This window comes from Grus americana, chromosome 1, assembly GCF_028858705.1.
Source record: "Grus americana isolate bGruAme1 chromosome 1, bGruAme1.mat, whole genome shotgun sequence".
NCBI lineage: Eukaryota > Metazoa > Chordata > Aves > Gruiformes > Gruidae > Grus > Grus americana.
Genome location: NC_072852.1, coordinates 215673943 through 215691596, shown reverse-complemented (window position 1 = coordinate 215691596; position 17654 = coordinate 215673943). Strand labels below are relative to the sequence as shown.

The following is a 17654-nucleotide window of genomic DNA, read 5'->3' as shown; positions in this document are numbered from 1 at the left end:
AATTAAAAACCAAATGAAAAATAATAATGTCGTGATCAAGATTATGCTGTCAGATCCGTAACTACCACCAACCTTGGAGGTGCTGAAAAATAAAATGAGAATTTCAAAATCACACTGAACTGGTAAAATTACGTAAAGACTGCATGCAATCCAAAACGGGCAAGTGCCAGATTTCAGATCCAGGCAGGAACCATCAACTCTAGAAACACCAGCAGACAAATAACCGCCTACGTAGCAATTCTTTGCCAGAGGAGACCAGCCTGAACAAAGATCAACAGAGTCAAGCTGCTGTGGAAACAACTATGATGACAGATGGATATGTGAACAGGAGAACAGCCTATGGGACAAGTGCCATGGTAGTCAGCCCATTTCACACCTAACTGGAGTCCTCGGTGCCATCTGGGCACCACTCATACTTCAAGAAAGATGAGATCCAGCTGAAGAGTTCAGAGCTAGCCAGTAGGAGTTACTGGAGGGCAGCAGACATGACCTGTTGAGAAAGGCTGAAAAAGTAGGATAAATTGGTCTAGAGAACACTAGACCGAAGGTGGGAGAGAGAACAGTACTCAAATACAGGAAAGACTCTTGTAAGAAGTAGGCTGTCCTCCTCACCCATAGTACATTACAGGATTAAATCAAATTAAGTAAAATTTAGTTTAGACTTAGTTTGCCTCAACACTAGCATCATTTGAATTGCCCTGGGCTCAACTCCAGCTCCTGGCCTCTGCTTGCGGCTCCTGAAGGACACAAGTATCCCATATGTCTTGTATCTGTCAGTCCCAACTAGAGAAGCCTTGGATATCCTCGCACCTCACAAACAGCACTGGGTGCTGCTCTTCAGGGTACTGAACTGAGCTTTAGAAAAGCAGTCTGTCAGGAAGAATAGCCAGGTACTGCAACAGACCGGGGTGGGTCACCAAACTCCCATCACCATAGGTCCCCACCAGCCTTTTTCTAGGAAAACAAGGGATAATTTAAACAAATGAAGGTATCAAAGAAAGGTGGTGGCATTTATTGGGCTCTGCAAGGACACTCAAAGCAAGCCACATCTCTACAGATTTTAAAGTGATTTTGAGTAACAGTATTTTAGACCAGACACTCTGAAGAACAACCCGGGGGGGGGGGGATGGGGGAGGAGGGGCAAGGTATGAACCAGGCTTTTGCCAGCAGACCTCCAACTTTCAGGATCCACTGAAACATCAGTAACGTTGAAGTGAAATCGTGTGAGAACAGATGCTAACCTCTTCTGGGTTTCTGAGCTAAAGAGTCTCAATCAACCAGAATCAGACTTCTGAAGTGACAGTGAGTGGTTGTATGAGCTCAGACCACATTACAATTGAGTCGCAAAAGAATGCATCATGTAGATCTGTACAGAAAATGCCTGAGATGCATATTAAATTTAGATAAGTTTACTTCGTATGTGCATTATTTTTTGCAAATAGAGGCATTTATGTGTAAACATTTTGTTTCCAATACTTTCATAAATTTCTAAAGAATCTAAGTAAATTTTAAGTCTTCTGCACTATACATTTTTATCCAAATAACCTCCTGAAGAACTCTTTACTGAAAGAATCTAGCATAATATTCTTTTCTTAAATAACATGAACAAGTACAGTTCCTAAAGTAATACTGACAAAGAGTAAAAATGGATTTTACGTTGTTTTAAAGCCACAAAGACCATGAACATTGACAACTCAGTGTCATTATATCTAAATTGAAATTTCTGGCTGTGTACAAAGTAATTGGTTTTGTCTCCTAATGCCAGTTCTCCAAACTGTTAGATGAAAAGAAATCTTCATCCATCTGAGCGCTGTGAGATTGGCTGGATGAGGAAGAATTTTGACATGCGCTGTGCAATATCACTATGCTCTTGAAAATGAATTAAAATAGCCTCTTAAGACAACTGCTGAAATGAGAAAGGAGCTAGAAATGTAAACACTTTAGTATTCAGCAAGCATCTTTGATAGTTTCTTCCACTTCTCATTTCTTGTAATGCAACATTAAAAATAAAATAAATTAAAAAGCAAATCCAGAACATACAACTTTTCCTCCTGCTGGCGACTTCAGTCAGGACATTGGCTATGCAGATCTGTTTGTGACAATTCACATAATTTAGCACTGATTGGTTATAAACTCTTCCTAGATGACTCCAGAAAACATTTTCGCACATGTAAGCAGCTGCAGAAATCACTACAGGGAAGTCATGACAGTGTGCGTGAAAGGAGGTACTGCACCTGATTTGGCCTGGGGGAAGTAGGCAAGTAGTCCCTAAAAGGATTTTCCATCAAGAAGTCTGAGAGTCTCTACCATGAACTACAAGGGGCATCCGCAAAAGCTCTGATGTCCACTCCCTCTAGCTGGTGGCAGGACATGATTCTAGAAGTTAGCATGTACGTGAGAAACCTGAAATTCAGGCAGGTTGTTGTTTGAATTCATGAACAGGAAAAAGAAGTATCACTTTGATCTATGTATTTGTAAGTCAACATGAAATTTAAAGTTTTTCGTGAAACCTAAAGTTTTTGTTAAAAAAAATCTGTGACGTAAAGCTGTAGGGATGCGTAAGAATGTAGCTGAGCAGCTGAATCAATTTCAATCAGATTCCAGAAAGCTAGAGAATAATTGAAAGAGGATGACAGCATCACTAGTTCGAAAAAGCTCGATAACAACACTGGTTCAAAGAATCTACTCAGTGTGTGTACCCGTGATGAGAGAGTTGGTTTTCTTCTGTTTGCCAAAAAGACAGACAACATGTACTGTGATTTTACAGAAACATTACATTAAAATATTTCTATGCCCCAAACAACCAACCTGCTTTAACTTTTATACCAGGTGTAATAAGGACTATAATTTCTTCTAGCATTATAATTCCTCAGCCTTTTTACTTTACAATTTGCTAAAATATACCACCATTAAGATGAAAGACTTCAATATTCAACTATTGTATCATGAAATCTTTTATAACCCAAGCTCATTTCTCTTTTTTAAGAGACTTTAAAAAAAAAAATCAGTGTTTTGATATACAATATAAAACATTAGGTTCATTTAGCATGAGGATCAGATTGCTAAATGGTTGTTAAACATCTGTTTCAGAGACTGAAAAGTGCTATGATATCACTTGTATGCTCTCCTGTAACCATTAAGAGATCGTATTTTTATGCAACACTAGTGATTTCAAGCAAGACAGACTGGAAGAAGCTTGCATTCCATGTAATGTTTGCCAGCAGAATATTTACCAAAGTAGGTCCAAAAATATTGTTCACTAGTAACGAGTCTTCCCACCATAAAGCAGAGCAGCAGACACAGTTCCTCTGTGTCCCATACTCCTGCACAGATGGAGGTTGTGTGTAAGCCGAGCTCACTCATAAAAATAGCTAATAGTTTAGTTCCCAAAGCTACAAATTCACCAGAATTGGCAAGCCATGGGTAATTTTACTAGTGTGATCTAGATCCACTCTAGGCAGAAACAGCGATGTTGGGAACAGTCGGTACCTGATCTATCACTATCATTGCTGCTGCAACAGCAATAACGACTGGGAGATGTGAAGGAAGCTGAAAGCAGACACAGATTGTGCTCTGCTCTTCCCAGCACCAAATCACTATATCCCAGGTGATATCCCTGGACCTGCTACAAATATAAACCTGCTCAATTACTTTCTTTAAAAGGGTCTCACCTTCTGGTGAAATTTGCCTTTTAAGACACAATTCATGCAAAGTTTTCTTTAATAATGCATACAGATGTTATTAAATTTTGCAAAGTACTCAATATGTGTCCTAAAAGGTATAAATTATGCAGACTGTGTTTCATGTCCCTCGTTTTCAGGCCTGAAAACTGCAGACAGGATGTTCCAAATATTAAGGATGTTGTTCATAAGTGCAGTAGACCAGTTTGCATTTAGCCTTCGGTAATGGAAGTGGCAGACAGAAAATTTCATTCAAAGTTGTAATTTAGCTGACTCCCCACTACAGCAATTGCATGGTCTTGTAAATTCAGCAAACTTTAACAGAATCTAAAGCAACAAGACTCAAAAATCACATTAATCTGGATGACTTTTTGTTCCAAAGTCAGGCCTTAACCTTGCTTACGGCAGGAACTCTGCACAGGGTGACGGTATTACTAACACATGCAGCTGAACCAGTGCTGAAAACTGTTTAACTACTGGTATGGGAAAGCCAAACCTGTATTCAGGCACCTTGACCAAAGTTTAATACAAATGTATTTGCTTATCTTTTCCAATTGTTGGACTTTTTCCTCCCTTCTTGCAAGCTCTCCCAGCACTGCACACCAGTAATCAATGGGAAGTCAAAACTGGGCTTACCAATTCCCAGTCTCATCGCTACTTCCCTCCTCAGTCCCCAGTTACTGTAACGCTTGTTCAGTTAGTACCCCTCTGCGTAGCAGCTTGCTGTGAACGCAGCCAAACAACAGTACCTGCGTTCTGCACGCTCCTTCTTTTTTAAGACAACATCCAGATCTTGTAATTGTTCTTCTAATTTCTCACAGAGTAATTTCTAAGGGAATGAAACACAAGATTAGTTTCTTTCATAACCAACTGTTTTCATATTGAATTAATGTTTAGACACTTCATTCAGTATTTTTTTATTTGTCTGGAAGAAGGGCGAGTGCCTTGCTACACCAGAGGCTCCTCTTTGATGAACAAGGCTTTACAACAAAGACCGTCTTCCTAAAACACATGTGCTTCACCATGAACTGCTAGAGAGATGCAACCTCCCAGTAACTGGCATTTGCTGTAGGCGGCAATGTGCCTAAAGCAAGCATTAAAGATGTTTAAAATAAACATGCTTCTAAATTAGTACCATGTTTTTGTTGATATTTACAACTTTGCCTCAGAGAAACCTGAGGATTTCAGTCATATATAATATACATACAGAAAGCTGGGCGCGTACACACACACTGATGCCTGGTTGTCCCTTGTCTTAATCTTTGGAGAACGCAAGTCTGTGGACACCACAGTAAAAAGCAGAGATGCACTTCAGGATCACCTTCTTACCATATCTTAGAACACTGCTTAATACTCAAGGAGCCATATGTAAAAATGACTTTTTTATGGACGAATTGTGCCCTGCTCCATGTTAATGTGTTCATTGTACTATTTCCAAGGATGATCTTCACACTTTTGCAAATCTGTCATTTTTCATATTAAAAATTACTAAACAACAACAGAGGAAGGAGATGCTCTAACTACAAGCTGCAATCCCAAATTGTGTAAAGAAAACATTCTTACATATTCAAGATCATCACTACTTAAAAATACTCCTCAGAAGATGACTAAAAATCAATGCTCAATACAGCCGTATCAGTCGTGTCCAGTGTGGCTAGCTTTTTGCAGGGCAACGGCCCTTTTGCCAACGATTTTTTCTAAAAGCAAGGAAGGGGTGTGGGATCAGGCAAATTATTCTGAAAATGTGCAGAAATGGTTCCCCATTAATTTAACAAGAACAGCATCACACTCTCTGGCTTATCCTTCCAGGCACCATTCCTGCAAATCTTGCTGTTTTAAGATGTGCATTAAATGAAACTGGACACATGCTCAAATTTCTTTTAGGTTTTTTTTTCCAGAAGCAGCTTCTAACCTTCAAAAAAGTGTTCATACTTGTCTGTTACTTGACAAGGACAATGCTGGCTTTCCCAGCAGAGGCACACTATACCATGAGACTCATTAGAAACAGCAGCTTTCCCTAACCAGCCTCTGAACAAACGTCTCTGAAGAAGGAACAGCACTTCAGAAAGAGCTGCTTGCTTTGGTGCTATCCCTCACTGCCTACCACTTCCCCCTCCAAGATAACAGCATGATGTTTCTTTTGGGAAAAATTTAGATGATATATATTCAATACTATGTTAGGCTTGAGGTAATTTAACCAAAGATGGAAGACCAGTGTGGTTGGAGATTCCCATCTACACATCAGCAACACACAGTCATTCATCGCTAGCAGAAAAAAGAAAGGGAAAGGAAAACCACCTCACAAAACTCAGTTTTACTAATGGGCAAGGGGGAAGATCAGCATCCCTACAATCCATCACAGTCTATTTTTGAAGAGAAAAAAAGATAAAAAACTTGTTAAACTCCCAGCAAATCTGCACAACCACAAGCAAAGCTGAAATGGAGAACAGTGAAGTCAAACAGGAACCGTACGTGCTGGCAAGGTGGGCAGAACCACTCTCCATCAGGGATTATCATCAAAGGAGGGCGAAGGCAGGCTGTGTGGTACCCACTGTCACAAGAGTCGCACAACAAAATCTGTAGAAACAAAATGAATCATGAGTATCTGTTGGCATTCACAACATGTAACAAGCTCCAGAACTATTTCCTCCAGCCAAAACAGAAGCGCTTTATAAATACTCTGGACTGTGCCAAAACAAAAAAAAAATCCTGTATCACCTATCACTAGATGTTTCCAGGGCCAGGGGTGGATTTTATGGGGAAGTTAATGTATCACACTTACATTTTCACACCAGATTTCCTCTTATTATATGTTCTCAGGCACTTAGTACTACTGGGCTACGTAGATTGTGTGTCCATAATGTAGAATTTGATAATGCTTTCCAGATCCCAGGCTAAGTGGAAAACTCCATCTGGACAAGATGTGGTATGAACTGTTTTCCCTGTTCCCAAAGTTTGAACTTTGTCTCAACTCTGCTGGGATATCTGTCTTACACCTGAAAGTATGCTTATTTTGTGGATTCACAGCAGGACTGCACATTATGATTTCCCAGATAAACAGAGGAATTCATGATGATATCTACTGCTGATGAACCAGAACCATAAACATTAGAAATAGTGGAAGCTCATTGTGTTCTTTCCGTAGGGGATTTTGCTGTATCCGGTCCGCAGGGTGATGTGCAGCTGTGACCGTGTCACAAGACACTGGAAAGCATACATTACACCACTGGGGTTTTAATGTTGTCTCCTCTGTATTCACTGAGATAGCACATTGAGAATGAATCTGGGTGAGGCGAAATTGTGTTACTCCTCATAAAAGAAGACATTTCAGAGGTGGTAAATAGAAGAAATAACGTCCTTCCCTCCTTATTGAAGTTAAACTCATCTCCTGTCCTGAGTTTACCACCTAAAACCTAGAGGGTATTCTCCTAAGTACAGCCACCCCAAAGGATGATGTGCCTCCAGATACCACCAAAGCCAGTCCACCAAATCTGACACTACAGCTGACAGCAGCTTTCCCCTACCAGCTCAGGGTGATTGGGAAGGCCACACTTCTTGCACGGCTCGTCATCATCAGCAGGTGCAGCTTCTTCTTCCTCCTCTTCTTCCTCTTCCTCCTCCTCATCAGAGTTTTTTTCACTCTCTGAGTCCTCACTTTCTTCATTACTTGAGTATTTCCACCTGCCGCGCGTTCGCGTACCCGTCCACCGAACTTTGCTTCTCTATGAGACATACCATTTCAAAGAGAAAACACAAAGGAAGCTTACAGAGTTTCTTCCCAGACCTTAAAAAAAATCCTTCTCTACAGTGAAGTGATTTATTTCAATTAGAACAGCTGCAGTAAATTTACAACAGAGCATTTCAATGAACAGACAATCTTTCAAAGAGCCACAGTGCAACAGGATAGTAAAGGGAAAAAATTCACATCTACCAGTAGAGAGAAATTTTCAAATACAATTTAAAAGCAGGAAGAGAAATTTGTCACTCGGGCCCTTTTTTCTATTTTGACACGGAAAACTTGCTTGTAAACATGGTAACTGTCACATTTAAACTTTCTGACTTTTTGATGGTAGCTTTCCTCAATGCAAAGAGAATCTTTTCTTTTTTTTCCCCGTGTACAGTTTGTGTCTTTTATTTTGCTTTAGGAAACATGTTTGTACTCTAACAAGTATATTAACTTCAGTATTTCTGGTGCTTTCCTCTAAGATGGGAATACTTTTCTGAAATAAAATCACTGCACCTTTTAAGTGCATAACTTATCTCTAGGTCTTCTTTCATGTTTATTCTTTTCCATTATTTTTCTGATTCAGTTGATGCTTCTTTTTTGCTAATCCAAGGGCCATCTATCCCTTTGTATCCTATCTACCTTAGTAAAGCAACCGTATGTCTTACCATGTATTAACCTGAACTTTCCACCTTTTTATTTTACACAGTGGAAAATGACATCTCTCATTCTCTAGATGTGTTAAGTTTTACTAGTGATTTGTTTAAAATATATTTTGAATGAAAACAGATTTTGATTAAAATTCAGAGTATTATTTTCTATTAGATAAAACTACTTGCTGCAACTAGGATATTTTGTATTTAAAGCAACATACGAAACAGAAGAAACTTTTCTTTCCATTAACTGACTTGTTTCTTATAGACGTTATTCTCTTAACTCCTTCCCTCCCCAGACACTGAAAAAGGAAAAAACCCCACTTTTCTAGCTTTTTCAATTCAAAGCATTTTTCAATTTTGACTAAACTACTCATTGACCTGAACGAGCTGAATAAATTAAATTGTACAAAATATTGTATTTCTCCTGCAGGACAGGCTCATACCAAAGCAATATTTGTCATACTGGTAAATTTTTGTTTCAGGTTCTTAACCTTAATTTCCAGCTCTTTACTGATTTTACTGTTCATTAAACTTTAGTAGCAAAATGTATTTTAAATCCAGGACAGTATTAGTTTAAGTTTAGGCTTCATCAAATGTCATCATCATTTCAAATTCAGTTTTTAAAAACTTTTCTTTAAAAGAAAACAAATATAAAATAGCCTATTAAAAATCTGGGTATTTTTCATTTTGATAAAATGACAGAATCTTCCTAGTTTCAAACTTCTTCCTCAATCATATTTATTTTAAAATCTCTCTAGAAAAGTACATATTTTTAGATCTCTGTACCTTTCAAAAATAGAGATCAAGTTAAAACTCCTATAGCAACAGTACTTCAAAATTAAAACTATTTGTGGATTTACAATCACTATGATTTAAATATATATTTGTAAATGAAATTTTAAAATTAATCTTTAAAGTAAAATTGTTTTTCATTACGTATATGACACTTTTTCAGTTCATTCAATCATTCATTGTAAAAACAACTGTTCATTTTACAAAGGTTATTCAATATAGCAGTATGTGGAAGAAAACTTGCTAAATAAGTGAATGTCTTGGTAGAACTACAAAAAATCAGCAAGGAAAATGTGTAGCGGTGGAAAAATTAATAGGATTTCAAGTTGATATAAAAAGAGGACACTAAAAATACAGACTCTTTGTTCCTTGTTTCTGTTTTGTACTGCATATCCAGAAAAAAAATGGAAGATAAATTAATAAAAAGTATTTATAATTACACAGACTTTGGAGCACACTATACATGTGTACAGTTAACTTGTGTCATATTTCCCTGACATAGTTTTACATATTTTTGCTGCATAAGCAAAAGTTTATCATGGAAAAAAAGACACCTCCACCCAAAGTCAAATTTATATCCCAGGTATGAGAAAAGCTAAATTATATCATGAACTCACCCAAACAATAACGTTAGCTTCACCTAGAAACAGAAGTCATAATGTTTTTATTCTTCACCTTTTTTTTTTGGTTCCTTTGTGGCTTACGATCATCCTGACCAACCGGACACCAACAAGTATCCATCTAGTAAATCCACAGGAGCTAGAAGTCTCCATTCAGCCACTCAGCCAGACTGACTCAGGTCTGATCATTTCATTTCCTAGAAGAATTCACTCTGGTTGACTTGGTCTACTTAGTTTAGGTTAAATGACAGGTTTTATAAACTGGTAAATCAACACTCTCTTAGGGAGTGTTTTTAGGTTTGTTGAGTCCACTAACTGGCTTGCAAAGCCAGTTCCTTGTAAAAGCTGACCAAAGGAACAAAATCCTCAATATTCCTATGTAAGTGTATATTCTCCTTATAGATAAGACTGTGGGTATTCTTTATTCCCGGGTAATAAAACTGTATTACCTTGTTAACCTTAGAATTTGACTCCTTCTCTTGTTTTTTTGCATCTTCTTTTCGTTCTGGTTTTTGTGCTGCTGCGGGTTTCTCCTCTTCCTCTTCAGGTCGTTTTTTGTCAGGCTTCTGATCCCGAGTCTCCACAACTTTTGGAGTAGGCTTGGATATCCTCGGAGATCGCCTTAACGTGCGGCCAATGCTGACCTCTTCTGGCGGCGTTTCTGTCTTTCTTTTCCGACTGGAGATCCTGATTGTTAATTTAATTCCTTCTTTTTGTCTTTCAGAAGTTATTTCTTTATTATCTGTTGCACAGCTTTCTTCTTCAGAAACCAGCTTATATTTAAATTTGCTTTTAGGTAGCGGAGATTCCTTTTTACTCTCTGATGAGTCCTCTAGATTAGAAGCATGGGCATCGTCTAATCTATCTGGCTCTGTCTTGGCAGCTTCCGGTTCTCCCTCTTGTTCTTCAGGGACAGATTTTTCTTCTACTTTGCTCTCCTCAGGTAGAGCCAGTTTACTATCAGAGCCCTCCTTTTCCAAAACAGGCTTCTCTAAAGTAACAGGAGAAGTAGATGCAGGGGGCATCTCAGCAGCTTTTGGAGAATCAGGTTGCTCCTCAGACTCCCCTTTACTTTTCAAAGTCTCTTCATCAGACAGCGTAAGCTTGGGCAGTTCTGCAGGAGCAGATGCATTTGTGGACTTCTCGAGCTTCTCTAAACATTCTTTGGGTGGTGGTAGTCTGTCCTTTTTGATTTTCGTGGCTAGTTTCTCTTCAGTTGTTTTGGCACAGTCTTCAGAGTTTGAAGACTCTTCCACTACCATTTCGGCAGTCGTGCTGTCAAGGGACTCTTTTTCCACAGGACTAGATTCCTCCTTTAAAGGCACTTTCTGATTAGAAACCTCAGAGACCACAGCCCCTATTTCTTTTACCACAGTTACTGCATTTTTCTCAACCTCGCACGCTTTTATGATTTTACTAACAGAATTTAGAGAGTCTGGTACCTTTTCCCCACTTTTTCCATTTTTCTCTTTTAATGAGCTGCTGTCTTCCTTTGTGCAAGCAGAGTGTTCCGACTTATTATTTTGTATGACACTCGGAGTTATTTTTTCACAGCTAACCTCTCCATTTACTAGCACTTTCCCATCAGGACATAAAGCAGTAATTGTAGGGACTCTCTTAAAAGCTTCTTCTTCTGGTTTCCCTTCTTCCTTCAAGACATCCTTTGTTGGAGTAACACACTTACATAGGGGCCCCTTTATTGGACTGTCGTAGTCATCCGTCAGCTTGATCTCTCGCTTTTTAAGCGGGATTTTTGCCTGCTGGTCATTTTTAAGTTTCTCACTTTCTTCCACAGATTTCTCCACAATTTCTTGGGGAGTTTTGACATTGACACAAAATTCTAACCTCTCTGGCTCATGAACTGCTATTCTGTCCGTACAACTTTTTACTTCTTTTAAGTCTTTTGGTTCTGTTTTGTTCTCTTTCACCTCTACTTTAACAGGCTTGACATTTTCTTTAAAGGAGTCACTTTCTTCTTTGACAGTTTGCTTTTCTTCATTGTATTCTGAAGGTTTCTCTAATTTTACTATTACTGGCAATTTTATAATCTCTTTTTCTTCCACTGTCTCAATTTTCAGCGTATTTTCATCTTCTTTGACCACAGGAAGAGGAAGGCTTTCTGATTCCATTGACTGCTCCTCCACCTCCTCTTTTTCTTCTTTGATTTTTAATTGATTTTCTGTTGACAGAGAAAAACAATTATGAAACAACCAGGGGACCTACAAGATTACAAAGGCATATCTAAAAACCCCAACAACCCAAAGTCTCCCGCAAATAAATCTTCTCTCATGGAATTATTAGGAGTCTGGCTTGTCTAACATTGTCATTTAATGAGTGGGTTGCCAATTTTTAGCTACAGAATCACAGTTTGGTTTAATTGTATACCAAGATAAACCTAAATCTCAGAGACTAGCAGCAGAATTCTAGATTTATCCTTCTTTATACAGACATCTCGGCCCCTTCTTTAGTAGTACCACAATACTTTCAGAGAATACATAAAACTTAAGTAGTGAGTGCACAAAGCATCAACTTGCAGTCTCACTTGAGTTTCTGAACTATTTCACAAACCAGAACATGCTGTAAGATTCCATGGTCTTTAAGTGAGATCCCACAGAGAAATCAGTCCCCCGTTTGTACATGTTTTTATTTCAAGAAATACTTAACTACCATACTTCAACGGTTCCGAGAAAACAGAAGACACTCAACATTACAGCTTATGGCAAAATTCATTTAGATTCTCTGGGCAATGACTACCTCTCCTATGTACTATCAAAACACAAATAACAGACAATATTCTACATTCACTTCATCTGCCATTTCTAAAATGAGCAGTGAGTAGCAGCATATCCCAGAAAAACCTGGAGAGCTTAAAGTACAGTTCCAGTATTCAGAAGAAACCATACATTTATTTTCTTACTGTGTACTTAAGCCTATTATTTATCATTACCACAGCCTCTTAATAACTCAGGTTTTTTTATTTTACCATATTTTTCAGTCAGCTAGCAATAGAACTAATTTAACAAAAAAACCCCAAAAACCCAAATATAAAAGCACTACATATACCATAACAGCATCTTCTACCACCTGAAAGATATTATTGCAAGCGTGCCATAACTCCAAACAAAAGGATGATTTTTTTCTTGTATCTCACCTCTCTACCTCCTCTCTACCAGAGTAATTCTTTGCCAAGATAAGCACTTCCCAAAGTGGTTAGAAATACACAGGGGGAAGTACATGACAGTTAACTTAGTTACACTAAAGGAAATAAGTATTTTAGAAACTAAAAGAGCGGTGAGTAAGACTTCATAGATTTTATAGTATTTTCAAATCCAAAGCATGTATCCAAATAAGTCTCAGCTGGCAGTCAGAGATGCACCTGTAAGGCACCAGAAGTGATAACATTTAGAAGGCTCACGGCTGTTTTTTTCCCCTTCACAGAAGGGGTCCCCACTCTGAGCCCTTGTAACAGAGAAGCTGCCTCTTCAAAGACATTTGTCTGTACAGAGAGAAGGAGATATTTTTTCTGTGTCCTTTTTCTTCCTCCACCCTCCCTTCACTTCTTTCTGTCTAAACTTTGTTCAACCATTTCTTCCTACTGCTTTCTCCCAAATTCCTAACATCAAGGATCACCAGCATCCCCAAACTTCTCTATACTGAAAAGCAACAATTCCATAGTTTAACTCCCTGAACTGCTTGTGAAGCATTTCATAGACACAAAATGACTCGGTTGATGCACAAGTTGTCTTAACGCTATTCGAGTCAATCAATCAGGCTAGTAGAAAACATGTAAGCATTGGTTCAGTTTATGTTTGTATGAACTAAGTTAATGCTATTTGGGAAGTGGCCAAAGCAAACAGGTATCAGGTCTGCCGATACGTTTTCACTGTACCTTAGGAGGGCTTTGAATGTAGTCCTTGGACTAACAGGAACAAATACTAAAGCTTCTCAACTGAAAGGCTCTAAGAAGTGCTCTGTGAATACACTGACTGCACTTAAATCACGGCAGATGTAAATGATTTCGTTATTCATGAACTAGTGCCCAGGAGTGATTTTGCATCAATATACAACCTAACGTAAGTACTGACCAGGCAAAGTGCCACAGGATTTGGGGAATTACCTACAGTGGGGACATTTATTAAAATGTTTTCAAATGACTCCTCCTGAATTCAATGTCAAGAAAAATCGTATTGAATTCGAGATCTCGATTAGCTGATTTAAGCTGGCCTGACCAATTTTTAGTGAGACAAAGGCAAGATCTGTACTTGGAATTAATCCTGCAGTGTCAGTAACCACGCAGGTTATGTTGTCGCTTACGTGCACAGGTAGATATAAGAAATGCCTTAGAATGAAAGACAGTTCTGCTGGTGGTCACCACAATTTACTACAATTTCTACAGTAGTCTTGTAATGGTCCCACAACAATTCAAATTTTATCTAAATGTTTTATTTATTTCTTCTGTTCTACACTGTTTGTCACACAGAATAAGAATAAAATACCACATCTTTCTCTTTGATACTGAGAATGAAGACAGACCTTGGTTAATTCCACATATCCAATTAACAGATTTGAAGAAATACATCCTAACACACTGGAATCCTTAAATCTTGTCTCTGATTGTGAAAATCTTTTGCTATATTTTAACAAAATGGTAATACCAGGTAGTAACTGGGGTAAAATTACTTGGGATAACAAGCTTTTAGCTTTTCATAACCTGAAAAAAGATCAGATTCTTATAACATAAAATACTTCAGGCTAACTGATACTTAGTAAAACCAATGCACAAACCAACAAGTCAGGCAAGTTAGTAAATATGTGCAATGACATGACAATAAAAGGAAAAACGGTTCTTTGCTAATAACAACAAAACAGTGGAGGCAGCTAAGGATCACTTCACTTCCAAAATATTTTAGTATTTTGAATTGTGTTAACTTAAGCTCACGTCTTCTTGAAAAAATCATGTCGACTGTGAAACATTTGAGGATATAACTTATATTTTTCTGATTCAAACTCGAAAGTAAAAATAAATAACACACCCAATACTGTATTGATTTCAATCATGGCATTGCACAAGCCAGATTTTTTTTCTTTTAAAAATTTTAATGTTGCTAGAACAGGAAAAGTTTGTCAACAGTTCAATGCCCCACAAAAACATACAATGATGAGCATTTACAATATTATACAAAATGTACAGCAAAAATAAAATTATTTAGAAAACAATTTATACACAGTTCTCTTTTTATAAATAAGCACTAAAAGAACTCCAAAGATATTTATCATTTCCCAGTATTCAATGTTTACCTGACTTACTTTGAACAGAAACATTTTTTGTGTTTTGTTGTGTGGGGTTTTTTTTAGGAAGTTCTAATCTATCACAGTAACTTTTCATGAAGTTGAAAATTCTAACATTTCAACAGCACAACATTTAAAATTTGAGAAAAGAAGGCAGAAAACCTTGTGTAGATGCTTCTTCACCCTTTTTGGTGTCTTCATCTTCTATGCTTGGGCTTTCACGTGATGAATTCTCCTGCTGAGAATTGTTGGTTTTCAACAGGGCAGGATCAATTTGTGCTTTCAAGAGCTCAAGGGTCTCGGCAAGCTCATTGCGGTTTCTAGATGACAGAAGAAAAAACATAGTGTCTGATAAGCCACTTACTCACCCCAAAGGGATCCATAAAAAATAAACACACACCATCTGCTTAAATGAACACTGCCCTGAAAACCTTATATACAAGCACAGTGAAATGCCTGTCCCCCCAGAGCAGCTGCAACTTCGCAGTCAGAACCCTTCTGATTTATCCATACAAAAATAAAATCACTTTTTTGGAAGGACCTTATCTATCTCAACTCAAGCCCTGTCGGGTCTAGATCCAAACTACTACTATTGTTGTTTTATTTATTACTCCCTTAACAGTCCTCACTGGTTTTTCTTTGTAATTTCTTTTTTTCTCTCAGCAGAGAGGAAGTTGTAGTTTTCTGCTCATGGACCAAAGGAGCAACCACATCATTCAATGAAATTTTCACAAGCAATTAAATAATTTAGATACTTTTTACAAGTACTCACCCTAAACACATGTAGGAAACAATACAAAAATGTCTAAAAAACTCCAGCTACTTGAGTTATGAGAGAAGTTACTTGATAGTGAGAAAATGTTTGTGCATCTCTGTGTGTGAGAATCTCAGTCCACTGCGGCCCCTTATTTCAACTGGACATCTAACTGGAAAAACCAATACCTTAACACACAATGAATTTCAGTTATGATTAAGCAGAGTCATTGTTTTCATAATAAAGTAGAATAATAAGGCTCTCCCATTTCTTTTTTCAAAGTAAACGTTCAACAACAACTTTTGCCCAGGTTTGCAGAAAAAAGAGAGGAGGCTTGGAAGTGCAAAAACCCTGAGCTGTAGAATCTCATGGGTTTAAAACCATTTCAGATTTTTACAATGCATTATTGGGTTTTTCAGCTGTGAGTGTGGAGTGGCAGAACTTTCCCAGCAGAACCCCGATTTCTTCCGCTTTTGGCATTGATCTCTGGAGTCTATAATGCATGAAAAGAGATAAACACCGCTCAGCTCAATTGGTTTGTTTAGATACCTCTAGTTTATTCACCCACAACAGCCGTCTAAATTTCACTGGTGGTAATGCTTCATTTTATGGCCCATTGATAGTGGTTTAAATAGTTTTGTATGACTCCCATGGTTATTAAGGTTATGGATGTGTAAATAAGCTGCAGATATAAAAATGAAAATGTACAAACAGAAAAAAACCCACGTTATTTGACTTTGTTTCGATCTATTTTTACATCTCTATGCACTTCTTAAGTCAGAGTTGATTCTGCTGAGTCCAGTTTAAAATCCGCTTGGAACTAATCAAATTTAAAAAAAGAAAGTTACATGGAGATAAACTAAAAATGGGTAACTGGTAGATATGAAACAAATTTCAAACTAATTCTTTTTCCAGTAAGAAAGATCCCATATTCTTCGCATAGACTAGGAAAGTGAAAAATGACATATGTAACAAGAATCACACAAAAAAAAAATCTGAATCTAAAATATCATTAAAATATTATCAGACCAATCTGCAGCAACTGAGACCCAGAGGCACTTAGTCTTGTACGTACATCAGTCTGCATCAACATCAGACACCTCATCTTTAGTGATCTATGAGCTGAATTATAACTCGGGAAGGTTTTTTGTGCCTATTTGTATTGTCAAAAGTTTTGTAGTTACATGAACTTAAAATTGCAATTTAATTCCCCCAAGAACAAAACTGTCCACTTTTAATTGTCCTAATAGAACGGAAGTTAAAGAAGCAAGAGTCCTCCTCCATTTTCTAAGGCATTTGGCTGGCCGGGGAGCAATATGGAGCCATCATCCTCAAGGAAGTCTTCTCTTGGCAACCTTTCCATATATCCATTGTAGCTTCATTAAGCAGAAAACAAATTACGAGTGGCGTTCCTCAGGGGTCAGTATTGAGACCAGCACTGTTTAACACCTTTGTTGATGACATGGACAGTGGGATTGAGTGCACCCTCAGCAAGCTTGCTGATGACACCAAGCTGTGTGGTGTGGTCAACACGCTGGAGGGAAGGGATGCCATCCAGAGGGACATGGACAGGCTGGAGAGGTGGGACCACGCGAACTGCATGAAGTTCAACAAGGCCAAGGGCAGTGCCAAGCACAGCTACAGGCTCGGTGGAGAATGGATTGAGAGCAGCCCTGAGGAGAAGGACTTGGGGGTGTTGGGGGAAAAGAAGCTCAACATGAGCCAGCAGTGTCCGCTTGCAGCCCAGAAAGCCAACCGTGTCCTGGGCTGCATCAAAAGCAGCATGACCGGCAGGTCGAGGGAGGGGATTCTGCCCCTCTACTCCACTCTCGTGAGACCCCCCTGCAGTACTGTGTCCAGCTCGGGGGTCCCCAGCACAAGAAGGACATGGAGCTGTTGGAGCAAGTCCAGAGGAGGCCACGGAGATGATGCGAGGGCTGGAGCACCTCTGCTATGGAGACAGGCTGAGAGAGTTGGGCTTGTTCAGCCTGGAGAAGAGAAGGCTCCGGGGAGACCTTGGAGCCCCTTCCAGTCCCTACAGGGGCTCCAGGAAAGCTGGAGAGGGGCTGGTGACAAGGGCAGGGAGTGACAGGACAAGGGGAATGGCCTGAAGCTGCAGGAGGGGAGATGGAGATGAGA

The 17654-nt window shown here is 38.6% G+C and overlaps 1 protein-coding gene across 2 annotated transcripts in view; it reads right to left on the bottom strand.

Annotated features, from left to right (window-relative positions):
* RSF1 (remodeling and spacing factor 1) overlaps nt 1-17654 on the bottom strand; it is a 65753-nt gene that overhangs the window by 19191 nt on the left and 28908 nt on the right. For both annotated transcript variants that reach the window (XM_054847409.1, XM_054847502.1), the window contains 5 exons: nt 14924-15081; nt 9922-11651; nt 7205-7402; nt 6153-6257; nt 4430-4509 (listed from right to left, as the gene is read on the bottom strand). In XM_054847409.1, the coding sequence (XP_054703384.1) occupies nt 4430-4509; nt 6153-6257; nt 7205-7402; nt 9922-11651; nt 14924-15081 (2271 nt within the window). The remainder of the gene's footprint in view (nt 1-4429; nt 4510-6152; nt 6258-7204; nt 7403-9921; nt 11652-14923; nt 15082-17654) is intronic.